Below are 27,438 nucleotides of genomic sequence, written 5' to 3'. Positions count from 1 at the left end.
CCCTAACCTGATCATTTAGTTTTCCCTACACATCTAGAAAATACTGTTTTTCAGCCATCTGGTTCTCTCTTGTCTTTCTGATGTATATTCTTTATCGGACACTTAAAATGAAATTCAGTTGCTAGCTTCTTACGCCTTTTTTTTCTTGGACTTCCTACTATCAGTTATTTAAATTAATTAATATCCTTATTTCATCATGGAAGATTTAACTGCTAAAAAACAACTCCAAACAGGCCTTGTATTCTGATACAAGATTCTATGCAATACTCCGTAAGTATGTGTAGTGGGATAATTACAAAATAAGAATACTGAAAAAATGTTGTTTACAAGTTTTTATTCAATCAAAATAACAGTGTGTTTTAATTTAAAACCTAGGGATGCATCCTTGATGGCAATGAGAAGGCGTATTGAAGGTTTGACCCCAGAAGAAATCAGAAATCTTTCAAGAGAAGAAATGCACATGCCTACAACTATGGAGGATTTTGAAATGGCTTTAAAAAAGGTTTCTAAGTCAGTTTCTGCTGCAGACATTGAAAGATATGAGAAATGGATATTTGAGTTTGGATCATGCTAAATTCTCACATGCAAACTGTGAGAAACCTGCCTTAAGTGTTTGAATAATAATTAAATGTAGTATTTCATTGCATTGAGTACTATATTTTTTTAAAGTTTCATAATGGTAAGATTTTAAAAAAAGAAAAGTATGATTCTGAATAAATAAAGGCAATTTTTTAAAGCTGCAAGCAAATCTCTTTTACTTTAGTATTAGCTAATTTCTTTCACTGACCATGTATGTTTGCAGCACAGATGCAATTACTTAGGTTGGAAGTGTCTTTGTATGCACTTCTAGGTACAGCATCTTCTCTTCCACTGTCCGGCTGCCATTCCTTTTAGGGAGTAAGATTGGCTCTAGCACTTTGGGTGCCAGTGAATAACTGAAAATTCCTGAACATTTTACATAAGTAGCCAATTGAGGCACAAACCATGCACCCACTGTGCCTTCCTGCTTGGCGTTAAGGTAGCTTCCCTCCTCTTCCTGGGAGAGCTTTAAAGACCCTTCATTTTATAATATACTTAAAGAGAAAAAAAAATACACACACACACACTTCTGCTTGACTTTAGTTTGCCTACATATGAGGCTGCACTACAGGCTGCTCCCTTTGCTCTAATGAATGAAATTCATTAGCACATTCTTTCATGGATACAAAGCATAATTAAATGAACAGTTAATGGTATAAGTTAAAAGTTAATGGTATAAGATCTTAAGTAAGCTACCTGTTTAGGATTACTTTTTAGGAACACCTGGGTGGCGCAGCAGTTGAGCCTCTGCCTTCGGCCCCAGGTGTGATCCCGGAGTCCCGGGATTGAGCCCCACATCAGGCTCCCTGCAAGGAGCCTGCTTATTTCTCTGTCTCTCATGAATAAATAAATACAATATTTTTTTAAAAAAATTTTAAGGATTACTTTTTAAAAAATAACTGTATCATCCCAACCATAGAAAAGAGAGCACCAAGCCATAGTTCCTGGTCTCCCTGATAAGGAGGCAAAGCAGGACAGGACTCTGCTGACTGTAAAGCCTACACTCTCCAGTTGGCCACTTAGCCTCCTCCACAGTTCTCATGAGATTCTCTGTAAGCTTAATAGACTGTCATTCTTTGAAGTTAGAATTGGTGATTTCCAGCATCTTAAAGTGAGGAAGGACATAAAGTGTTACTGGCTGGGTGACTTTAGGATCAAAGTGAATCACATGCTATTATTTATTCATATAATATGGAGAAAGTATATTTCACAGGGCTGTTATTTCTTATTAAAAACAGCTAGGTGGAAACAAAACAAAACAAAAAACAGCTAGGCGGGATAAAACCTCACTCCTTCACTCTGCTCCCTGTCATCCTTACCCCACACATACATATCTACTTAACCCAACTCTAAGATGGTTTTATTTTTTTCCCCTCTCCACTAAGGTGGTCTTACAAACCAGTCAGTCATTATTTTACTGAACAATGTGTTTAAAATGACAGGTTGCAATAAAAAAGTAATGAATAAAACAAAATAGGAAATATCTGTCACTTGGAATAAAAGCAAGTATTTTATGTACTACATCACATTATAAAACATGTTAATGGGGGTGATGGTTAAAAAAAGATCACTGTTGAAGGATAAATGACACTTAAGGAGCACAAGAGCAAGGTACAATCTAATTCCAGGACCAAAGGGCTCATTTGCAGTCTGAACCATGGCTAAAGCCAGTGTCTGTGAAATCAACTCTGACACAGAAGCAGTTCTTGCCCAGGATATGTTTTTATACCAAAACTCTATTGTTTTCCTCAAAAAAAAGTTTATTTTAGAGTGAGAACAAGTCACTACTATTTTTAAATCCTGGTGCATTCAAGGTAAGTAGTCTTCGTACGGGATACAATCAAATCATGATACACTTAAGTGATTTTATGCTGAGTCACATACTTAATATAAAGGCACATTTTACTGAATAAAAAAATAAGTGTTAAATTCTTGAGCTTTTAAATTAGAATTTCATAAAGTGCTTTTCATAAAGTCTCATATATTATAGTAATTAAGTGGATATAATTTCCTTTATAAAGGCACCTTGAAAAGTATTGGCACGTGGCATTTTGTCCTGCCCTCTCCCTTTTTTTTTTTTTTTTTTTTGGTAATTTTGATGTTTCTTCATATCTTCTCTTCCACTTCATTTAAATTTTCCTTAATCATCTGAATAACCAGCTCTGTTACAGAATAAGATGAACTTTAACTTGTCTCCTAAAAGGACAAGTTTCAGACAGTTTTAGGAGTTTAGCAATTTCTCTAGTGTATAAACAAATTCTTTGCGATTTAAAAGACAATTCTATTCAAGTGGCAAATTGAGAGCCAAAAGACTAATTCAGAGTCCATGATTTGAGATAGTGTTTTAAACGCATGTTTTATCTTCAAGGGTTTCTGCTTTTTTCTCAGGATTATCCGGAAATAAGTGGATAGCTGTGACAGGTATAGCATTTGCTTTATCCAATTGAAGAATTCCTCTGAAATACAAAAACAGAAATTAAACATTTCCTCCATCTACAGTTTGATGGTAAGACAAGGCTGTATCAGAGTTAAAATTAAATATATACCTGGGGTTAAGTGTTTTTGCTTCATTTTAGTTAGTTTATAATAGCTGGACAAACGGGAGTCCAAAGTCACAAGGGAGAATAAGTCACAAGTAAGAATAGCTGTTAACATGCCTGGTTTTATTAAAGCAGTATAGTAATTAAAACTATGCTACTGGCACAGTACTAGAAAAAGCAGTGGAAGAAGAGAAGTTCAGAAGTGAGATTAAAGTATGTGGAAATTCAGAATAAGGTAACATATCAATTCAAGGGCAAAGGACAACTGAAATGACGGCAACTCTCTTTGGAAAACAAAATCATAACTCAGCTTACCGTATACACAAGTGATAGTAAAACATGTTTTAAGAAAAATAATTTTAAGATGGGAAAGGTCAACTTAAGAAAAATTTAAAATCCTAAAAGCCACAAAGGAAAGGCATGAAGTGCTCTGGCCCCAAATTTAACTTTTGTGTGATACCAGAAACAAGAGCAAAAGACAAATCACAGTCTGGGATTAAGAAAAAAAAAAACTGCAGTAGATATTATATGTGTGTAACAGATAAAGGAGCTCCCACATACTGATTATAAAAGGCAACACAACTGAAAAATGGGCAAAGGCTATAAACAGGCACGTCAGCAGAGAAATATATAGCTGATTATCACAAAGTTGCTAGACTCAGTTTGACCTGGACTTGCGAGGGACATAAGCAAGAAGAAAATGCAAAGTAAGATGAGATTTCTCCACAATAGCAAAAACAAAAAAGATTGTTCTCAGGTGTTGAGATACACACACCCTTTGACCCAGTAATTTCACTTTTAGAAGTCTATCTCCAGGGCAGCCCCGGTGGCGCAGCGGTTTAGCACCGCCTGCAGCCCAGGGTGTGATCTTGGAGACCCGGGATCGAGTCCCACGTCGGGCTCCTTGCATGGACCCTGCTTCTCCCTCTGCCTGTGTCTTTGCCTCTCTCTCTAGCTATGTCTCTATGAATAAATAAAATCTTTAAAAAAAAGAAAAAAAAGTCTATCTCCATAAATACACGTGCAAAGAGACGTACATTTGTATATTTAAGGTGCACACTAGAGCATTATTGGCAATAGTGTGAAACTGGAAGACACCTGGATGTCTACTGGAGGAGTGGTTATGTTATGGCCTACCTATGCTGTAAAACACCACGCCGCCAGAAAGAGGATCAATAAGCAATATGTGTGCTGATAGGAAAAGGTCTGATTCCCAAATGCATGGAGACCCCCTGGGTGGTTCCCAAATGCATGGAGACCCCTGGGGTGGCTCTATAGACTCAAGGCTACAGCCTATTTCATTTTCAAGATTTCATTTTGAGAGTAGTCACAGTTTCAACATCAGGTCATACTACACATTCAGTGAGGTCAGATCTTTGCAAAGTTGGACCTGGGCAGTTGTTGAATAAAAAGCAAATACTGGGGCAGCCTGGGTGGCTCAGCGGTTTAGTGCCTGCCTTCGGCCCAGGGCCTAATCCTGGAGTCCTGGGATCCAGTCCCGCATTGGGCTCCCTGCATGGAGCCTGCTTCTTCCTCTGCCTGTGTCTCTGCCTCTCTCTCTCTCTCTTTCATGAATAAATAAAATCCTTTAAAAAAAAAAATACTGTACAAAAGCTAATGTTGAACAGGAAATGAGGGGGGCAGTGTGCAATCTGATTCCCAGATAAGAATTTTATGTGGTGCCCTGTAGGCACACACATCTCGCTTGTAAATGTAACATAATGTATATGTGTAGTTGTAAATTAAAAAATATTCGGGACGCCTGGGTGGCTCAGCGGTTTTGGCACCTGCCTTCGGCCCAGGACATGATCCTGGAGACCCAGGTTCAAGTCCCACGTCAGGCTCCCTGCATGGAGCCTGCTTGTCTCTCTCTCTGCCTCTCTCTCTGTATCTGTCATGAATAAATAAATAAATTCTTTTAAAAAAAAATAGGCATGTCTCAGTGACTCGGTTGAGCATGTGACTCTCAATTTCAAGGCCGTGAGTTTGAGCCCTATGTGGAGTGTGGAGCCTACTTAAAATAAAAATAAATAAAATATTTAAAAGAATTAAATAAAAATTTTTCTTTTAATTTTCTTCTGGCCTAGATAAGAGCAACAGGAAAAAATTAGTGGCACACTTGAGACTGCTATGTACCAAAAAAGTTTTGGAGCCTCTGTCATTAGGTGAATAAAGCAATCTAGGGATGCCTGGCTGGCTCAGTGGTTGAGCATCTGCCTTCGGCTCAGGTCATGATTCTGGGGTCCTGGAACAGAGTCCCACATCAGGCTCCCTGCAGGGAGTCTGCTTCTCCCTCTGCCTAGGTCTCTGCCTCTCTGTGTGTCTCTCATGAATAAATTAATTTTTAAAATCTAAAAAAAATTAAAGCAATATGTGGGGCAGTTAAGAGCCTCGGTTGATAAACAATCTTATTATTATAAACATAATACTTTGGTTTTACCCAAATGGGACCATACTTTAATGATATCTTACCATGCATTTTATTTTTAAAGATTTTATTTATTCAGAGAGAGAGACAGAGACAGAGACACAGGCAGAGGGAGAAGCAGGCTCCATGCAGGGAGCCCAGCGTGGGACTTGATCCCAAGTCTCCAGGCGGTGCTAAACCGCTGCACCACTGGGGCTGCCCTTACCATGCATTTATATCAATATACAGAATGTGGGTAAAAGATGCACACTCTCAAAGTTAACATTGATTAACAATGATTACCTCTAGTTATAAGAATTAAAGAACAGGGAAATGAGGTATTTTAACTGCTCTCTATATTTCTGTATTGATGAAATCTTTTACTACCAGAAAGTATCCTTAGGGCAACTGCCATTTATACTGCAAATCAGGTTTTTAATTTTCTATTGTGTCTCTTCCCACATGGAAGCCCATAACAAAACATTTGGTAAAAGAATTAAAAAAAAAAAAAGTGCAACATGGTTTTCTATACAGGTTTGCATAATAAAGTTCAAAAAAGGTCCTGAGATTCCTGGCAGTCAAAGGAAAAAGGAAAAAATTTATTAAGTTCCAGAATTTTCATTCAGAAAGAAATGGTAAATGTGAATTCTTCAAGGGAAACCAAACTAAAAGGTAGGAGGGATACTCCACAGGCACTTTGCATACGTTATGGTCTTTCAACAAACCCTTTAGGGGAGGGATTAGTTCAATGTTACATAGGAAAAAATGGCAGGCAAGCAGGTGGAAAAGTGAATGCTTGAATTGGGCCTCTTTTCCCATAAATCCTATGGTCTTTACAACATAGTACAATATAATTTAAGCCAAAGAGTGTGGTCGTCCCTATCTATGGAGATTTACTTCTATTAAGACAACTGAAGTGACTAACTTATTTTTCTTTCTTTTTTTTCCTAAGTAAACTCTGTTGTCAACATGGTGCTCCAGTTCATGACCCCATGATCAAGAGTTACATGTTCCACCAGCTGAGCCAGATGGGTGCCCCCTGACTGTTTAACTTACAAAAATACTAATAACAAATTCACTTTTACATTTATAATTTCTTATGGTTAAAAAAATCAAGCTGTACACAAAGGGAAAAAGTCAGTGTGGGGATCCCTGGGTGCTCAGCAGTTTGTTTAGCTCCTGCCTTTGGCCCAGGGTGTGATCCTAGAGTCTCAAGATCAAGTCCCATGTCGGGCTCCCTGCATGGAGCCTGCTTCTCCCTCTGCCTGTGTCTCTGCCTGTATGTGTGTCTCATGAATAAATAAATAAAATCTTAAAGAAAAAGAAAAAGTCAGTGTTTCTATCCCTGTTCTCATTCCCACTCATTAGAGATAACGTATTTTGTCATTCTAGAAATTTCCTATGCATTTATATACAGAATAGAAAAGTATTTACCCAAATGGGATCATACTGTTACACGTTTTCCCCCATCTAATAGAATTTGGATTCTTTGCATCTCAGCTGCACAGAATTCCACTACATGTGTGAACAATTAGGTAAGCCCTCACTGATAACACTTAAGTTTCCTCTCTTGCTTTTTACTAGCAATGCTACACCAACTATCTCACTGGTCTTCTAAAATCTACTTCATTTTAAATTGATACTTTGAGGTAGAAAATTATACATAGCAAAGCCCTCATTTCATTTTAGTCTAACATTGCATTTTCCATAACAGATATATGTTTCCTTTCTCTAATAGACTAAGTTCTTAGAGAAGAGAGTTTGTCTTACATCTGAATCCCTAAGACAAGTGTCCTGTTCATGACAGATATCCAATAAATGTCTTAATTTTGCTAACATTGGGAGACAAGCTAGAAAAAGGAACATTTTCCCTCCCTCTTGTCTTATAGCCTTCCTATTATTTATACTTTCTACTCTAAATAATACCGTAAATACAACTCACTCTTTAATCATTAAAACCACTAATGTTTCAAAAATAATAATTACTTACTTGTATTCACAAACCGGGAAAAGCACCTTTAAGATGGTTATTACCACGGCTGCTCCTATAATTCCAACCACCATGACATTCAGGAACATAAAAAATACTGGAAAAACACTGCTCCAGAACCGACACAGATCTTTTCTGAACTTTTCCATCCACTGACACATCACCTAAAAAAGGAGTTTTGATTAGATAAATCAAGGATCATTTAATCTCTAAGAGGCTTTAAAAATTATGTTCTAGTTTTGGGTGATGATAAAATTCTGTATCTTGACTGTGTTGCTGGTTAGACAGATGTCTACATTTATCAAAACTTACCTAACTACACATTTTATTTTTAAAATTTAAATATTTTAAATTCAATTTTCCAACATACAACACCTAGTGCTCATTGCATTATGTGCCCTCCTTAGTGCCCTTCACCCAGTTACCCATCCTCCGACCGTCCTCCCCTCCTGCAACCCTTTGTTTCCCAGAGTTAGCGGTCTCTCATGGTTTGTCTTCCTCTCTTTTTCTTTTTTAATTTTTTAAATTTTTTTTATTCATTTATGATAGTCACAGAGAGAGAGAGAGGCAGAGACATAGGCAGAGGGAGAAGCAGGCTCCATGCACCAGGAGCCCGATGTGGGATTCAATCCCAGGTCTCCAGGATCGCACCCTGGGCCAAAGGCAGGCGCCAAACCGCTGCGCCACCCAGGGATCCCTGTCTTCCTCTCTAATTTTTCCCCATTCAGTTTTCCTCTTTCCCTTATAGTACCCGCCCCTTTTTTAAAAAAGATTTTATTTATTTATTCATGAGAGACAGAGAAGCAGAGAGACAGGCAAAGGGAGAAGCAGGCTCCATGCAGGAAGCCCGATGTGGCACTCAATCCCAGGACTCCAGGATCACGCCCTGGGCTGAAAGCAGACTCAACCACTGAGCCACCCAGGCATCCCTCCCTTATAGTCCTTTTCACTATTTCTTATATTATACATATGAGTGAGACCATATATGATAATTAATTGTCTTTCTCTGACTGACTTCACTCAGCATAATACCCTCCAGCAGTTCCATCATATCAAAGTAAGGATTCATCCTTTCTAATGGCTGAGTAATACTCCATTATGTATATATACACCACATCTTCTTTACCCATTCATCTGTCAAAGGACTATTTTTAAATTATTAAAGATTTTATTTATTTGAGAGAAAGAGAGCACATGCAGAGGGAGTGGCAGAGGGAAAGGGAGAAGCCAACTCCCCACTGACATAGGGCTCGATCCCAGGACACCAGGACCATGACTTCACCTGAAGGCAGACGCTTAACCAACGAGCCACCCAGGTACCCCCTAACTATATTTTAAATGGGTGCATTTCATTTTTTTTTAATTTTTATTTTTTTTTATTTTTTTATTTATTTAAGATTTTTTATTTATTTATTCATAGAAATGCAGAGAGAGAGAGAGAGGCAGAGACACAGGCAGAGGGAGAAGCAGACTCCATGCAGAGAGCCTGATGTGGGACTCGATCCAGGGTCTCCAGGATCACACCCTGGGCTGCAGGTGGCGCTAAACCGCTGCGCCACCGGGGCTGCCCTTCATTTCATTTTAAAATGTACCTTGATAAACTCTGTAAATGTATCTAAAAATTATATCCTAATAATACAGGCATAGGAATGTTGCTTCATTATCCTTTACAGTTATTTATACTATTATCTATAAATTAAGTGAAAGTTATTGCTAAATGGTAAGAGGTTCAGCTAGTCTACTTTATGCAAAACAGACCAGAGGCAACTATGTTTCTAATAGTTGACTGACAGGAGCAGGAGAAAAAGGCAAACATTAGTGGCTTCTGGCCCAGATGGGGAGTTCACAGTGCACAAAATATGTTCCTATACTTAGAGAGTCAGAGGAGATGCTAAGGTGCATGGATGGCATGGGCTGCCTTGCTCTGAGGGAGGCAGGCAGGCAGGGGAAGGGTGCTGGCGTTTCAGCCAGCCAAAGGTGACTGGAGTTTTTCCAGCAACCCCAAATAAGCAATCCCAACCTTCAGCGGGAACTTCAAAGAAACCTCCAGAATCTTTTGAGACTAACAACAGACCTTGCTCACTTAAATAGAAATTATAAAACAAAAACAAAAACAAAAATTATTTTGAGTAAGAGGCCTTAGCTAATATGTATAAAGACATCAAGATACTCAGTCTGAACCCCAAATATATGGCCAGGCAACCATATGATGCCCTTAGTAATTTAGGAATACTTAACAAATGGAAATACGTTCTTACGTTTGTATCCAGGTTATTTAATCCTGGTAACAACTGCGTGATTTTATAGATTAAAGTGGATGCTCCATTGTACAGATAAACAGAGGTTAGAGAGACTAGGAGCTTGTCCAAGATCACACAACGAGTAAGTGGCAGAACCAGGATTCAAACCTACGTGATCGGACTCCTGACTGCACTCTTGACCACATGTGCTCGGTCACTGTTCAAGATCCTGAGGGCACCACGCATGTGTGTGTGCACCAGGCAGCAGCCACAGAATAAATAAATAGGAATAAGGATGGGAATGACTCTGGAACTGAAAACTGTCCCAAAATGGAATCCAATGACTTGATAATGATTATCTAACTATTATTAAATGAAACTTGAAAAGAACATGGGAATACCTGGAAACATCATACTACAACAGTGAGGAGTCCACTATTAACAATGTTTCACACTTCCAATCCTCATGGTTTCCACCTCATCTGAAATGCTATTTTCTTCAAAAAAAGTTTGTAATATCAAGATAATCCAAAATATTTTATTTACCTTGTATGAAGAAGGAGGCTCTGCTCTGAGAGGAGTCTCAGGTAGTTTGCCAGGTAAAGCGTCTTCATCTACAGTGGTTTCCACATTCCTGATAGGATACTGGCTGGTGGTCTGCAATGAGCTAACACTTTCTACTGAGAAGGAAGAGCCAAGTTACCAAAACGCTAGGTGCATTCTGGTGTCTCTCTTACTAGTTCCATCATTACTATACCAAACACATGTAGGATACTAAGAATTTATTTTGCCACAGGAGAAAAACAGTAACATTTGATTGTTCATATTTAAATGCCAGAAAGGAGCCATAACCTAGACAGTCATAAGGAGCTAGACCAGTTATGATCCTATCATCACGCAGAATGCACAAAGTCAAATCTTCAAAAAGTTCCATGTTTCGATGGAAAAAAAATGAATACTTCTTTCTCAAAAAGAACCTAAACACTATTCTTATCATGTATTTTGTGATGACTGCCCAGAATAAGGGTAGATAATTACCATAAAATATCACCAAGCAGTCATGACTGATCACTTTTTGTTTCAGTCACTCTCTATTAAGACTCCAGATAGGTTCCTGGAGTTCTTAAATGGACATATAAAGTAACAGGTGTTATAAAGCATTTCTGAAAGAAACCTACTACCAAACATATTAACTACGATTAGAAAGCCACCCACTAAAGAAATAATTTCCTTGATACCCTAAGTAACAGTCTTTTAAAGTACCTTTTTTGGAGAGGTTAGGAAGGGTAAATAAAATGTCACTATCTCGGGAAATAGAATACAGCATGCTTTCCTCCAAAGGTAGGGTGTAGTTTGAATGTCTGAGTATTCCCTGGTTCTTAACTAAAATATCAATTTCAGTAACATCCTTTTGTTGAGCCTATGAAAGAAAAAATAAGCAATTATTCTTTATTTTAAATAATGGATCTATAAGAATCTAAAACTAACTTTTCCTTTTTGTTCTCTTTAAAACACTTATCCTATTCACAATTACTCTTTATTCCCCATACTTTGAGGCATTTAATTAACAACTTTAATCTGAGTGTTTTAGAATTCAGTATCATAAGCTTGTTCTCTGTTCCATTTCATTTACTCAGCCAGAAGAAAAGTTGCAGAGTTATGAACGAAATTCAATTTCTTCACTCACTCAATTTACTAATGTTTGTAATATTTTAAAGTTATAAAAACATGTATAAATATGAATTTTTTTAAACTTAAGACTTCAAATGCTAAGTCTTCAAATGCTAAGCAAATGTTACAAGTAAAAAGTTCTAAAAGATTGGATACAGGCAACATTAGGATACCATTTTTCCTTATCAAGTCAGAAATAAATAAAATAATGCAACACATGCATAACACCCAGCACTAATCTTTACAGTTTAATTCCCAATTAATAATCATACTATCTTACTTGTTTCCCATCGATTTCTACTACCTCTTCTTGAATGACAATTAGTTGCAAACTGGAACCAGAGGTCATAGGCCACTCATGAACTAAAACCCTTACACTGACAATTCCAAAATACTCTTTTTCCTCCGAATTTTCAAGATTTTCATTCTTCACTATAAAACAAAACAAAACAAAACAAAAAACAGTTTTGAACAAAACAAATGCCACCCAATCTGTTACTGAATCTGATTATTTCAACATTTACATGGAACAAGACAATTACATAACAATTTCTTGGCCTTTTTTAATCTCCAACTTCACTAATGTTACAGAATTTATAAAAACAGAGACAACTTGACAAATCCTCAAAATGCTTATATAGTCATTTGAAAAGGGAAAAGTGCTCAATGGTCTTTTTAAAATTTAATTTGATTTTTTAAGACTTTATTTATTTATTCTTGAGAGACACAGAGAGGCAGAGACATAGGCAGAGGGAGAAGCAGGCTCCCTGCAGGGAGCCTGATATGGGACTCAATCCCAGGACCCTGGGATCATGACCTGAGCCAAAGGCAGATGCTCAACCACTGAGCCACCCAGGTGCTCCTCGATGGTCTTTAAACTACCACACTAGCAACATCATTCCCATTCTTTTACATAGTTTGTCAAGGAGGAACGAACGGGGCATAACTACTTACGAAGAAGGCCAGAAGACACAGCCCATCAATCTCATGTTTTAGTAAAGCAAGCACATTCATTCATCTGTTCTCTCATTCACAAAATCCAGGGACATAACGGCCCAAGAAGAAAGGACACGGAGTTGTTTTCTCAACACTTTCTCCAGTAAGTGACTCGCTGCTGTTGGAGAGGACAGGAATGGGGCAGAGGACAGGACTGCCCTGTAACTGGCACACTAATGGATGAGGGAAGGATTAGCTGCTGGCCCTACTTCTCTCTAGTGAAGAACCCCCCCACCCTGGGAGCCAGTGGCTACCCTATCAAGGCAGAAAACAGTACAGAAAAAGATAAATCAATATAAATCAAGGAGACCAGTGCAAAAGGAACACTTAGTTTCTCAAATGTTAGTCCCTCAAATGTTATCGTATGAGGATTATTCGCTAAAAAGGGACCCAGATGGACATTCTGCATGCAGACCCAGCTGTTTAAATGGATTCTGTGCCTTTATAGGCCTATTCCCTTCCCTTTATCTGGAATGTCCTCTACTCTCCACTCTCTCCTCATCCATTTTTTTTTTTTTTTGAGATTTTATTAATTTATTTGAGAGTGAGAAAGAGAGAGAGAGCATGAGCAGGGATGGGGCAGAAGGAGAAGCAGACTCCCCACTGAGCGGGGAGCCCGATGTGGAGCTTGATCCTGGGACTCTGGGATCATGACCTTAGAAGAAGGCAGACACCCAATCGACTGAGCCACCCAGGCGCCCCATTCTCATCCATTTTTAATAAACTCCTACTTAGGCAGTTCTATCTACTGTATCCCTACATTGCTAAGTTCACGCCTTTTTTTAAGCAATAGCTTTTTTGTAATGTAACTCTTTGTTCATAAACCTATCTCCTTGACCAGGCAGCGTTCCCTTGACAGAATGCATCAGGTTTCTTGTTCTATGGCTTTTGTTCAGCAGTGATTCCATCCAGAATTATAAATACATAATTTAAAATAATATGCCATCATAAGTTATCGATACTGTTCAAACGCCTGGTCTGGTGGTTCTAAATCATAATGAGGCATCAAAACCAACTGGGAAATAGTACAGATGCCAGAGTCTGATCCCAATCTCTGTAAGTCAAAATCTCTGGGAGGCAAAGCCTAACTTGTCTCACTTTTTTAAACAGGTACAGACGTTTCCATTGAGAACCAAGTCTTCACAAAACGGTTCCTCCTTGACTTCCCTATTTCTATAAATAAGTCCACCCTTCTCCAAACTAGCAAGGACAAAAGTTAGCAGGTTACATTTGACTTCTTCACCCTCCTTCCCTATCCAGTTAGTTAGTTGCTTCCTTTGGGCCATTCCAGGTCCAGTTTCTCTTAACGTTTGTCCTTCTCATTCCCACCTACCTCCCCACCCAATATGGAGTTCATTAACTACTCGCCATTATAATAGTTACCTAACTAGTCCCTTCTTTCAAACCATCCACACAGCAGTGCCAGATTAACCTTCCATGACAGAGTTTTGATTATACAGCCGCCTTGCTCAAACACCATCAGCAGCATCCCTGTAACTCTTTGGGGGTTCCCTGAATGGTCCTTCTTCAGGGAGCACCTGCTGCTCCTCCCTCTCTGATCTGCCTAACCTCTCTCCCATCCTCCAAGCTCCTCCCTTCTCCTGTGGTCCACCTGAGCATGTGTTCCCTGTTTGCCCATCGGTCTTGCTCACAAAACAGTAGGCTCCTTGGCAGTCCATCTGTCTGTCCAAAGGCTGGTACACTATGCAAAAGAGAGTCGATGGATGAGAAAATGCAGGCCTATAAATACATCAAATTTGGTCCCTAAATCTGGCACCCCTGCTGTAGAACAAAATAAAATTAAACACACAAAAAAGCCCTTGATATTCTGACTTTTCTGACTATGGTAGGTAGCTTTCAAAAATGGCTCTAAGGGCAGCCCCGGTGGCTCAGCGGTTTAGTTCCACCTTCAACCCAGGGAGTGATCCTGGAGACTCGGCTCCCTGCAGGGGGCCTGCCCCTCTCTCCCTCTCTCCCTCTCTCTCTCTGTGTATCTCTCATGAATAAATAAATAAAATCTTTTTAAAAAAATGGCTCTCAACGACCCATGACCCTCCCATGAAGTGTAGGCTGGACCCAGTGACTTGTTTCTAACAAACAGAATAAAGTAAAAATGATGGCAAGTCACTTCTTTGATTAGATTATAAAGGCTGTGACTTCATCATGCTAGACTCTTGCTCTTGCTGACAGGCTCCCTTGTCCTGTTACCGATACAGCCAGCTGCCATCTTGTGAGATGCCCTACAAGGTCCATGCAGCAAGGGAATGAGTGAGGCCTCTGGCCAACCTCTTGCAAGGAACTGAGGCCTCAGTCCAATAGTTCACAAGAACTAAATCCTGTCAAAAATCATGAGTGAGCCAGGAAGCAGCCCCAGCAGCGCCTTGAGATGACTATATCCTTACCAGAGAGCCAGAGCCACAGGTCCTAGCTAAGCCAAGCTCAGACTCCTGACCTACAAAAACCATGAGATAATATTGTTGTCGGCTACTAAGAATTAAATTGTGACACGGCAACAACTAATACACCTCCCAAATAAGTTTGTTAAAGAATTAAGGAAAGAGGGCTTTTTGTTGTTGTTATATTTGTTTTGAAGATTTGTCGAACTAATAGGATGGGCATTTACTACAGTTATCAAAGAAACTCAATGCAACAACCGGGATGACCAGCAAGGTGACTGTAATATAGTAATACAGACAGCAGCCAGGTCACACTCCACGGGAAATTCCTAATGTGTATGTCATCAATGGAATTATTACTTATACCAATAATGGCACTTCTTTTCCTAACTATGAAGAATTAGCTTGCTGTATACCAACCTTCTCACTGAGAGCCACTAGTAAAGATATAAACACACACATATACAATCAAAACCCACAGGGGTCTAGAGGCACCAGAGAGCTGAAAAGCCAGTCAGCATCCCAAAGGCATTTACTGATGCCCAAGCTGAACAGGTAGAGAGGCTGGAGAGCTCAACAGAAAGTAATGACTAAGAGGCCAAGAAGCTAAACAGAGCTAAACGGGCAGATTTTGGCAGTCTCATGTAGAGGGGCGTAATAGACGGATTATGGCTACAAAGGTATCCAGGGACTTGTGACAAGATCCTAGAGTGAAGGAAGAATAAAAGTAAGCTAATACTTTATGCGGTCGCCCCCCTGCCCCCCAAAACATTTGCTGACTACTAAGTCAGGCTGGGCTAAAAAACTGAGTATCTACCTAAGACACTATGAGGTTAAGCAGAAACTCTGGCAGGCTCATGAGAGTGAGGAGCATGGGACCCACAAAAGGATGGGCCCTCATAAACACCCCAAGTTTTCACGTAGGGCGAATGATGAGCTCCATCTGAGGAATAATAGTAACTAAGAAATAGACTACGGCTCACAAAGATGAGAATAGAGCCTTCCATTAGCCCAATCTTCAATTTAAAAATTAAGGTATTCTGTCCCTTATTATCATGACTGTCAGGGATTAAAGTAAATCCCCTTTGGAGCAAGATAATACTATCCAGACGCTTTTTAACTTTTCACATACAGTATCAAAAATAACAACACACACACACACAAAAATAACAACACATACTGAAGGAGAAGGATCAAAAGAAAAAACAAAACACATCCAGAATGGCTCGAAAAATTAGAGGGGGCAGACATGAACTTTAAAGTTACTGAAAGGGATCTCTGGGTGGCGCAGCGGTTTAGCGCCTGCCTTTGGCCCAGGGCACGATCCTGGAGACCCGGGATCAAATCCCATGTCGGGCTCCCGGTGCATGGAGCCTGCTTCTCCCTCTGCCTGTGTCTCTGCCTCTCTCTCTCTCAGTGTGCCTATCATAAATAAATAAAAATTAAAAAAAAAATAAAGTTACTGAAAGTGACAGGTTCAAGAAAATAGATGATAGGGCATCTGGGTGGCTCAGTCAGTTAAGTAGTTAAGTATCTGCCTTTGGCTCAGGTCATGATCTCAGAGTCCTCGGATTGAGCCCCGCACTGGGCTCCCTGCTCAGCAGAGAACCCGTTTCTCCCTCTTTCCCTGCTTGCAATCTCTCTCTCAAATAAATAAAATCTTAAAAAAAAAAGAAAATAGGGGCACTTGGCGCAGTCTATTAAGCATCCAACTTTTGGTTTTGGCTCAGGTCGTGGGATCAAGCCCCACGGTGGACTCACGCACAGCACAAAGTCTGCTTGAGATTCTCTGTCTCACCCCCCTGCCCCTCCCCTGTCTGCTCGTGCTCTCTCTCTAAAATAAATAAATCTTTTTTTTCTAAAGATTTTATTTATTCATTCATGAGAGACACGGAGGCACAGGCAGAGGGAGGAGCAGGCTCCATGCAGGGAGCCCAACGTGGGACTCGATTCCAGGTCTCCAGATAACACCCTGGGCTGCAGGCGGCACTAAACCCCACTGTGCCACAGGGGCTGCCTTGCCCATAAATCTTTAAAAAAAAAAAGAAAATAGATGACAAAATGGAGAATTTCACCAGATAAGTGTAAACTATTAAAATCAAAATTGAAAATATAAAATAATTTTTTTTAAAGAGGTGGGCTGGTATCCAGGGCCCAAGAAGGAGATGAAAAAAGAAAAAAAAATTAAAAAGAATAAAATGGGGGTACCTGGGTGGGTCTGGTCATGATCTCAGGGTCCTGGGATCAAGCCCCTTCTCAGGCTCCCTGCTCAGCAAAGAGCCTGCTTCTTCCTCTCCTCCTCACTCGTGCTCTATCTCTCTCTTTCTCTCTCAAATAAATAAATAAAATATTTAACAAAAAAACTTACTTAAAATAAATAAAATAAAAAAGAATAAAATGGACATCCTAGAAGTAAAGTCCAGTAAATGAAATTAACTCAATTAGGCAGAGCTGATAAATTTCTGTGCAGGAAGGATGAAAAAAAAAAGGATTAAAAAAGCACTAAACAGTGCAAAATCGATATGGAACCCTATGAAAGGGTCAAACATACATGTAAATGAAAAGCAAGAAGGGAATAAGAAAGAGGACTTATAACACTTTTTGAAAAGATAATGGTCAAAAATTTTCCCCAAAAGACATCAAGTCACAGATTAAAGAACCCTACACCTGGGGACATCACAGTAAAACTACTAAAAACCTAAGACTAAGAAAAAAAAAATCAAGGGCAACAAGAAAAAGAAAAAAAAAAAAAAACAAAAACAAAAACCTATTATCCTCCCTGTAGCAATGAGCCTAACACTGATTCTCAATAGAAACTAGAGAAGTTAGAAGACCACGAAATTGGTCTTTAAAATGCTAGCCTGGGGATGCCTGGGTGGCTCAGCGGTTTGGTGCCTGCCTGCGGCCAAGGGCACAATCCTGGAGTCCTGGGATCGAGTCCCACATCGGGCTCCCTGCATGGACCCTGCTTCTCTCTCTGCCTGTGTCTCTGCCTCTCTCTCCCTGTGTCTCTCATGAATAAATAAATAAGTAAATCTTTAAAAACAAAACAAAATAAAATGCTAACCTGTCTTTCCCTATCTATAAAAAGATCCTCCAAAATGAAGGCAAAATAAAGATGTTTTCAAACAAAAGCTCACATAATTCACGGCAAACACATCTGCATTTAGGGGATTTCTTGATCTCTTACTCAGGGGAACTTTTTAGGCAGGGGGAAAATGAGGCCCAAGGGGAACACAGATATTCAGGAAGGAACGAAGAGCAATGGAAAGGGCAACCATTACCGTAAACATAGATGAGTACTGGACTACACAAAATAGTAAAAACAATTATGTAGTATAATTATGGGTAGTACTAGTATTTAATAACACAAAGAGTTAAAATGTATGACAGTAACAATACAAAAGCAGAAAGGGAATAATGGAGTTTATATTTTCTGAGGTTCTTGCATTGTTTGGGAAGTGATAAAAATTCCCGGTTTATTGAGCTCAGCAGTAATTATTAAAAGAATAGGAAAATAATTCAAAAACCAACAAGATAGAGGGGGAATGATCAAAGAAAAAATAAAAAAGCCAGGAGAGGGCCAAAAGGGAAAGAAAAAGGGACATGGAACAGATGGGACACAAATGGGAAACACATAATTCAAATTAAAGATTTAAATCCAAATATATTAGTTATTACATTAATGTAAATAAATCAAAATCCCAATTAAAAGACAGATTGACAGACTGAATTTAAATAAGACCCACCAGTATATGTTGCTTATAAGAGATTCACCCTAATTATAAGGACCCAGAGAGACTGAAAGAAAACAGCAAGATACCACACAACAATCTCCCTCTTTCCCACTTGCCCCGGCCAAAAAGCAATTACTGTTAAAATAATATAGATAAAATTGACTTTAAGGCAAAAATATCACTAGAGATAAAGAAGGGCATATCATAATTTTAAAAAAGTCCATCTACAAAGAAGACAGAACAGTAAATCCGTGTGAAATTGGTAATATTGTGCCAAAACATAGCAAAAATGAACAAAGCTGGAAAAAAAGACAAATCTACATAGTGGAGATTTTAACATACCATTCTCAGGAACTGATAGAGCAAGAAAGCAAACAGACAAATCAGTACTTCCATAACAGACTGAACAATATGATTAACAAAAAATTTTACCTGACACATACAGAACATCATATCCAAATAATCATATGATGTACTTTCTTTTTGAGGGCACACAGACATCTGCATTTCCTAAAACTGACCATCTGCTAAGCCACAAAGCAAGTCTCTAATTTCAGGAGTTAAATTTATACCCAGTGTAGCTCTGATGATAGAGGTGGAAACAGTAAAAAACGAAAGTTCCAAATTTTTTAAAAATTAAGCACCTTAACTTCTAAATGACCCACAGGACAAGAGATTGCACAACAAATAACTGGAAAACACTACAAACTGAATAACAATGAAAGTATGGAATAAATCAAGTACAGGGTACAACTGTTTAGAGAAAAATTCACTGCCTTAAATGTGTATGTTAAAACAGATGGTAAGAAGACTATACATATTTCTCATATTCTTTATTTCTTTCAAATACTGTGGTACAACATAATATATTTGCTTGTCTTTAAATAACTCAAGATTTTTTTTTTTAAAGATTTTATTTATTCATGAGAGATACACAGAGAGAGAGAGAGGCAGAGACACAGGCAGAGGGAGAAGCAGGCTCCATGCAGGGAGCTGGATGTGGGACTCAGTCCCGGGGCCCCAGGATCAGGCTTTGGGCTGAAGGCAGCGCTAAACCACTGAGCCCCCCGGGCTGCCCAACTCAAGATTTATTTATTTTTTTTAAATATTTTATTTATTTATTCATGAGAAGCAGAGAGAGAGAGAGGGAGAGACAGGCAGAGGGAGAAGCAGCCTCCATGCAGGGAGCCTGACATGGGACTCGATTCCGGATCCTGGGATCACGCCCTGAGCCAAAGGCACTGAGCCACCCGGGCGACCCCCAACTCAAGATTTTAAAAGGTTAAAAAGAATGTTATCTGAGACACCTGGGGGCCTCAGTTGGTTGAGTGTCTGCCTTTGGCTCAGGTCATGATCCCAGGGCCCTGATCCAGACCCGCATCGGGCTGCCTCCTCAGTGGGGAACCTGCGCCTGCTCCAGCTTCTCCCTCTCTCTTCCCCTCTCCTTCTGCCCCTGCTGTGTGCTCTCTCTCACTCACTCTCAAATAAATAAATAAAATCTTAAAAAAAAAAAAAAGTGTCGGGCTCCCTGGGTGGGTCAGCAGTTTGGTGCCTGCCTTTGGCCCAGGGCATGATCCTGGAGTCCTGGGATGGAGTCCCATATCGGGCTCCCTGCATGGAGCCTGCGTCTCCCTCTGCCTATGTTTCTGCCCTCCCCACCCCCCCGCCCCGCCTCTGTGTCTCTCATGAATGAATAAATAAAATCTTAAAAAAAAAAAAAAGTGTCATCTGGATATAAGGATAGAAGAAACAGAAAACCAGAGAATTAGGCCAATAGCTTATTTTTCTCTTTATTTTTTTATAATTGTGATAAGTACTCCTCCAAGATTTTGCCTCTTACTTGTAAATCTCCCTTATTACCTCTCTGTATATTCTTACATTGATCTCAACCTACCAGAAATGCAGCTCCCATCAATGCCAATCTCACAAGAAAGAAATAGGAATACGCTAGGAATAACCAATATAAAGTAGGATTTGAATTTTAAACACAGTCGTATTAGTATACACTCCAGTAATGATGTATAGTATTAACTTAAAATGGAAATTCATCACATAAAGAACCGTGTTTCACAAATTTAGTATTACTAAAAACAGAACAATTACAGAAATAATTTAATAGTACTCACCTATCAAAGTCTGACAGCTTATTCGCGTTACACCACTATTTACAGGGAAGTCATTTACATATACCTGTCCATTCTCATAGGTTATGTTAAGAACAACCTTAAAATAAAGCAGCATATACGTTAATTCCAATGGTTTAAAAATGATGACAAATTCTTCATGTCAAAAATACATTACCTAAGTAAAATAGATTTGTGGGGGAAAATAACATAGGCTGCCTAATACTTAGCTAAGTTATATATTAAAAACATAATCAAAAGTAGACAAACCTGTTCTTTAGATACCTCCCCATCATCTTTCAGGGTAGTTACATTAATTCTGATGCTGTCCTGCAAAACATATAAATTGGATAGGTATGCATTTCACTAAGTAAGAATAACTCAGTTTTTCTTTTCCCCTCAATTATATTTATTGTATAATCACTTATAATAGCAAAAGAACATTTTTTAAAACCCAGCCTTTTAATTTTACAGCCTTTTTTATGCCCTCATTCACAATTCCAACTTTTCATAATGTGTTTTTTCTTAGTTATGAAATATATCACATTTATGAGCATATAATATGCAAATGTAGGACTTGAAAGAAAAAATTAACACTCATGTACCTACTCCCTAGGTTAAAAACTAGGGTATTGTCCACACCTTAGAAGTCCCGGGCATAACCCTCTCTGTCTTGTTCTCCTCCTTTCCCTCAGAAGAAATATCTATAGTCTTCCATGTTAATCATTTCTTACTTTTCTTTATACTTTTACTGTGTGTCATTCTCTCTAAACAATAAGTTGTTTAGTTTTATCTGTTTCTGTGCTTTATATAAGTGGAACAATTTTGCATGTATTCCTCTGGAACTTCTTTTATTTAAAACTGTTGATGCAACCAGCTGAAGACATTTATTTACAGTGCTGTATAAAACCCATCAAATGATTACCAATTTACTTATTTTTCCACTATCAATGGACATTGGAATAGTTTCCAACTTTTTTGTTTTCTTTGAACAAGACTGCTCTAACCTTTTTTTTTTTTTTTAAGTTTATTGATTTTTCCTAGTAATCTCTACACCCAATATGAGGCTTGAACTCAATAGTCACATGTTCCTCTGACTGAGCTAGCCAAGCACCCCTGGTCTAACCCTTCTTAAGTATGTCCCATAGGGTCTGTGGACAAGTATGTATTGTGCACAGTTTTAGTGTCTCTCAAGGTATGCTCAAAAGCAGTTACTCAAATATTTAAATTTATTAATGACACACCTTCTAAAGAGAAGAAAACACTGTTAAGAAGTATTCACCAATATTTCTAAGAGGAATTACAGTTTGTCATTTGTAAAGCAAATCCTTACCTAAGTTTATTCACAATTAGATACTGTTATCCTAGAATAAAAAAAAATATTTTTTCCTGGGGGTATTTCTAACTTTGAAAATAGGAAAATTATTCATAATCAAAATAATATACAGGGGATCCCTGGGTGGCTCAACAGTTTAGCACCTGCTTTTGGCCCAGGGCTTGGTCTTGGAGTCCCAGGATCGAGTCCCACATCAGGCTCCCTACATGGGGCCTCCTTCTCCCTCTGCCTGTGTCTCTGCTTCTCTCTCTCTCTCTCTCTCATGAATAAATAAATAAAATCTTTAAAAAAAAAAATATACAAGTGGATCTCTTAGCACTGTGACTATCTCCAATACTTTATATATTTCCAACAAATGAGAAAAAGACTGAAGTGATTTTATGAGACTGAGATGATGCTATTCAAGGAACAGGACTCTATTTTTTTTTTTTAATTTTTTATTTATTTATGTTAGTCACAGAGAGAGAGAAAGAGAGGCAGAGACACAGGCAGAGGGAGAAGCAGGCTCCATGCACCGGGAGCCCGACGTGGGATTCGATCCTGGGTCTCCAGGATCGCGCCCTGGGCCAAAGGCAGGCGCTAAACCACTGCGCCACCCAGAGATCCCAAGGAACAGGACTCTAATATGGAAAGCCTGTATTATACATTTGGTACACTTGCCAACTTGTATGGGGGCTTAGGAAGCTTCAGAACCAGTCTGGCTTCCTCCTGGTCCACCCTAATCTAGAATGAAGCATGGGCTAGAACCAATACACTCATCTCTAGAACCAACCAACATTCAGTAAGTCATCAAACTGGTGGTTATATTTTTTTGTGTTCTAATTCCAGCCAAGAATTCCTCTTTTCACTATACTGTTCTTCTAACAGCCCAGAGATAACCCTACAATGATGGCATTCCAAGAAACCTTTTCACACCTTCAGCCTTTCAGTAGTGAACATACGCTATACTGTTGTATACTTACTGCACTTACATATATCACTTGCATAGTGAAATCTGGGGTTTGTAAAAGACAGCAGACACTGTCCTGCTGTATTTTGTAAAGAACCAAATTCAATTAAACTTTTTGCTCCTTCCGAATGATTTCATTTCAAAAGAGACCTTAATCCCTTACTGCCCCCTGGGCTCAAGTTCAGAGATAGGTCATATTTCTTGCTATTCCTGAGAGCCTCTGACTGAACTGGAAGTTCAAGCTTGGGAGCCAGGGTGGCGGATACTTAAAGAGTGGGTGGCAGAACTGAAGTTTCTACCCACCCATTTTCAATCCCTCCTCTAATTCCTTCACTCACAAGATGCCCAGCTAGTACACATGGCTTCCTAAGGACAAAGGTAATAAATACCTCGTTTAAAATAAATGAATTAAGTTTCAGGGAAGTATATGAAATAAATACACATATAAGAAAATATGTGGGGACGCCTGGGTGGTCCAGCAGTTGGGCACCTGCCTTTGGCCCAGGGTGTGATCCTGGAGTCCCAGGATCGAGTCCCGCATCGGGCTCCCTACATGGGGCCTGCTTCTCCCTCTGCCTCTCTCTGTGTGTCTCTCGTGAATAAATAAAACCTTAAAAAAAAAAAAAGAAAAGAAAATATGTGTCCTCTGGATGTCTTTCTTTGATGAGCAAGTTATTTTAATATTAGAAGAATGTACTACAAAAATTTGCATTATTTTACAATGTGGGGTAACCTCAACTTCTAACAGTTGCACATGTAAACAAAACAGAAAAATGCCTATAGTCCAGTAGATCTGCATCACTGAGGGGATATGGAGAGAATTTTCTTGACTTCAGTTTTCTTACTAAAAGATTGGGATCCCTGGGTGGCGCAGCGGTTTAGCGCCTGCCTTTGGCCCAGGGCGCGATCCTGGAGACCCGGGATCGAATCCCACGTCGGGCTCCTGGTGCATGGAGCCTGCTTCTCCCTCTGCCTATGTCTCTGCCTCTCTCTCTCTCTCTCTCTCTCTCTCTCTCTCTGTGTGTGTGACTATCATAAATAAATAAACATTAAAAAAAAAAAGGTTTATTTATAAAAAAAATAAAAGATCAAGTTAGGGATCCCTGGGTGGCGCAGCAGTTTGGCCCCTGCCTTTGGCCCAGGGCGCGATCCTGGAGACCCGGGATGGAATCCCACGTCGGACTCCCGGTGCATGGAGCCTGCTTCTCCCTCTGCCTATGTATCTGCCTCTCTCTCTCTCTGTGTGTGACTATCATAAATAAAATAAAATAAAATAAACTGAAACTTTAAAAAATAAATAAATAAATAAATAAAATAAAAGATCAAGTTAGATACAAAAATGAACAGGTAAACAGATGTCATAAAGCATAAAGCCAGTATAGTAAAATATTAATGGTGGTCTAAGTTTGCGCTATTCAATATGGTACTCACTAACCACATGGGTCATTTATATTTAAATTAATTAAAATTAAATAAATAAAAGTTTAAAAACTCAGCTCCTCTGTTGCCCTGGTCAGCCATTATTTCAAGCACTCAATAATTACAGCAGTCTGGTGACTACTGTAATGGAGAGAGCAAACAAACACCATCACTACATGGAAGTCCTGTAGATGACACTTATCTAACATGGTGACCACTGTGACATTCTTTCAAATGTTCTGTACATTTGAAAAATTTCAAAATAGGAGTGCTTGGGTGGCTCAGTCGGTTAAGCATCCAATTCTTGATCCGGCTAAGGGCTTGATCTCAGTCAAGGTTTTGAGTTCAAGCTCCTTAATGGTCTCTATGCTGGGCATGGAGCCTACTTAAAAAAAAGAAAAATTTCAAGATAAAACATTGAACAATTTAGATCAAGAGGCTTCAGCTTCCCGTGTAAACATTTCCAAGGAATGAGATGCTCCCTCTCTCTGTTCAGCATTCTTTCATCTATGAAATTCTGAGGGTTTTTTTTTAATATTTACTTATTTGATTTTTTTTTTTACTTATTTGATTTTTAAGATTTTACTTTATTTATTCATGAGAGACACACAGAGAGAGGCATAAACACAAGCAGAGGGACAAGCAGGCTCCACACAGGGAGCCCGATGCGGGACTTGATCCCAGAACTGGGATCACGCCCTAAGCCGAAGGCAGACGCTCAACCGCTGAGCCACCCAGGCGTCCCTATTTATTTGAGAGAGAGAAAGAGAGAGAGAGAGCGCACCAGAGGTGCGGAAAGGCAGAGGGAGGAGCAGACTTTCCACTAAGTAGGGAGCCCAAAGTGAGGCTCTATCCCAAGATCCTGAGATCACCACAGCCCAAGGCAGATGCTTAACTGACTGAGCCACCCAGGTGTCCCTGAAATTCTGAGTTTAGATCTGGACTTTCCAAAAGTGGAAGGAAGGCATTAAAAGGCAGAACTGAAATGACAACCTCAATGACCTCATTAAGCCCACAGTGCAGTACTTTCAGCTTGCAGTCAAAATGCATTTTTCTCAGACTATAGGGACAGACTCAAATGTCTTTGGATTCACTAGTTGATGATCATGAATCTTTAAAATTTAGAAAATAATGTATTTCCAGAACTTTAAAAATCATTTCATTTTTATCTGGTCTCTTGATGCTGGCCAATCACATTCCTATTTTTAACCAGTTGCAACTGTGGTCCACATACAATTTCAGATACAAGGGGTTCTTTAGGCTTTCATTGTTGTGGTTTTTTCTTTTTTTAATTTATTTACTCATGAGAGACAGTGAGACAGAGAGAGAGAGAGAGAGAAAGAGAGGCAGAGACACAGGCAGAGGGAGAAGCAGGCTCCATGTAGGGAGCCCGACGTGGGACTGGATCCCAGGTCTTCAGGATCAGGCCCTGGGCGGAAGGGGGCGCTAAACCGCTGAGCCACGGGGCTGCCCTGTTGTGGTTTCTTGAAATGCCCCAGTAGGGGCACCTGGATGGCTCAGTAGTTAAGTCTGCCTTTGGCTCAGGTCCCCATCTGGGGGTTCTGGGATCAAGTCCTGCCTGCATCAGGCTCCTTGCAGAGAGTCTGCTTCTCTCTCTGCGTCTCTCTGTGTGTCTATCATGAATAAATAAAATCTTAGAAAAAAAATACTGAAATGCCTAGCAGAACTGAAACTGAGATATGCTGGTTATTTCTCTTCTCGGAGAAAGTAGTGTTATTAAAAGTTTAGGGACGTCTGGGTGGCTCAGCGGTTGAGCGTCTGCCTTCGGCCCAGGGTGTAATCCTGGAGTCCTGGGATCAAGTCCCACATCAGGCTCCTTGCACTGGAGCCTGCTTCTCCCTCTGCCTGTGTCTCTGCCTCTCTCTCTCTCTCTCTCTCTCTCTCTGTCTCTCATGAATAAATAAAATCTTTTTTTTTTAAAGTGTTTTTAGAAAAAAAGTGATACGGTGTTAAGTCACCCCTGAATTTAGAGTGTTCAAGTCTTGACCAGTAAGGAACAGTATACCTATATTGTTTCTTTTCATTCTGGGAAAGTCCCCTTTTTAAAATCTTCAAACTTTTCCCAATCATACATTCAATCGATGAATGGCAAATACTGGTTTATTTCAGCATGACTCCCGGCGAAAGCGGTTAAGAAGCGGCCACGCTGCAGCCCAGGGGCGCAGGGGTGCCCCAACTTTAGCTGGCCGCAGAAGCCCCTGGAGCGGAGGGCTTGCGGACAGCCACGGGCGGGCCCCACCCCCAGAGCATCGGGTTGGCGCGAGGCGCTGCCGGTGGGGCTGGGCTGGTCCCGCCACGCTCCAAGAGCCGCCGCCGCTAACCGAAGCGTCGGGTCGCGGGCCTCTCCGCGTGCGGTCCCGTCGGCCCCGAGCCTTGCGCGCCCCGCTCGCGGGGGGGGGGGGGGGGGGGGGGGGGGCAGGGCTTCCCGCCGCCGCCGGGCAGACAGGTGGCCGGGGATCGCTCCCCTTCCCGAGCACAGAAGGCACGGACACCGCCTGGCCCCGGGGCCGGGGCATCCCCGGGAAGGCGCCATTACCAAAGGCTGAGAGAGAGCACTTGTGATCGTCCTTCCGACGGCAAAACCCCCTCCGCTGGCCACGGCGGGACGGCTTGGGCTGCACGAGGCGCCACCGCACACCAAGGACCGCGTTTCGCTCTCTCGCCTCCTCCTCCCCGGCTGCCCCAGGGCCTTGGGGCTGCTCCCCACTCCTCTCCTGGGCACCCGGACCCCGCCCCTGGCCCGCCGGCCGGTGGCAACAAACATACGGACGCCGAAGTCCCACGACTCCCGCCCGGGCCTCCCCGGAGGCTCGGGGCGGAGGAGCGGCCGAGCGGCGCCCGCCCTGCCCTACCTTCAGGGCCCGGGATCGCAGTGGCAGCTCTTGGGTAACCGTCATCAGCCACCCGGCGGCCGGGAGCGCCGCGAGCAGGAGCAGCCGGAGGGCAAACGGCGCCGGCGGAGAGCCCTCCATCTTGGACAGGCCGGCGACGGCGGACGGCCGGGAGCCGAGGGCCGAGCCCGCCGGGGGGGCGG

At 40.6% G+C, this 27,438-nt stretch overlaps 2 protein-coding genes across 4 annotated transcripts in view; one reads left to right on the top strand and one right to left on the bottom strand.

The window, feature by feature from the left end:
• Positions 1-748, top strand: part of KATNA1 (katanin catalytic subunit A1) — a 47,007-nt gene extending 46,259 nt beyond the window's left edge. For both annotated transcript variants that reach the window (XM_077896477.1, XM_077896478.1), the window contains exon 11: positions 376-748. In XM_077896477.1, coding sequence (XP_077752603.1) covers positions 376-574 — 199 coding nt within the window. In that variant the 3' untranslated portion in view covers positions 575-748. The remainder of the gene's footprint in view (positions 1-375) is intronic.
• GINM1 (glycosylated integral membrane protein 1) lies at positions 318-27,438 on the bottom strand. Of its 2 annotated transcripts, none has more exons than XM_077896483.1 (8): positions 27,257-27,438; positions 20,950-21,009; positions 20,683-20,779; positions 11,708-11,859; positions 11,020-11,176; positions 10,303-10,433; positions 7,517-7,680; positions 318-3,035 (listed from the first exon to the last, which is right to left on the bottom strand). In XM_077896483.1, exons 1-8 carry the CDS (start codon positions 27,374-27,376, stop codon positions 2,924-2,926), a joined length of 993 nt encoding a protein of 330 aa, XP_077752609.1. In that variant the 5' UTR covers positions 27,377-27,438; the 3' UTR covers positions 318-2,923. The 2 variants fall into 2 exon arrangements, with proteins under 2 accessions (XP_077752609.1, XP_077752608.1); XM_077896482.1 differs by having other exon boundaries at positions 10,303-10,436; positions 27,257-27,437.

The sequence above is a fragment of the Canis aureus genome, chromosome 1 (assembly GCF_053574225.1).
Source record: "Canis aureus isolate CA01 chromosome 1, VMU_Caureus_v.1.0, whole genome shotgun sequence".
NCBI classification, from domain to species: domain Eukaryota; kingdom Metazoa; phylum Chordata; class Mammalia; order Carnivora; family Canidae; genus Canis; species Canis aureus.
The sequence above is the reverse complement of the archived record's forward strand: the minus strand, read 5'-3'. Positions and strand labels throughout refer to the sequence as shown.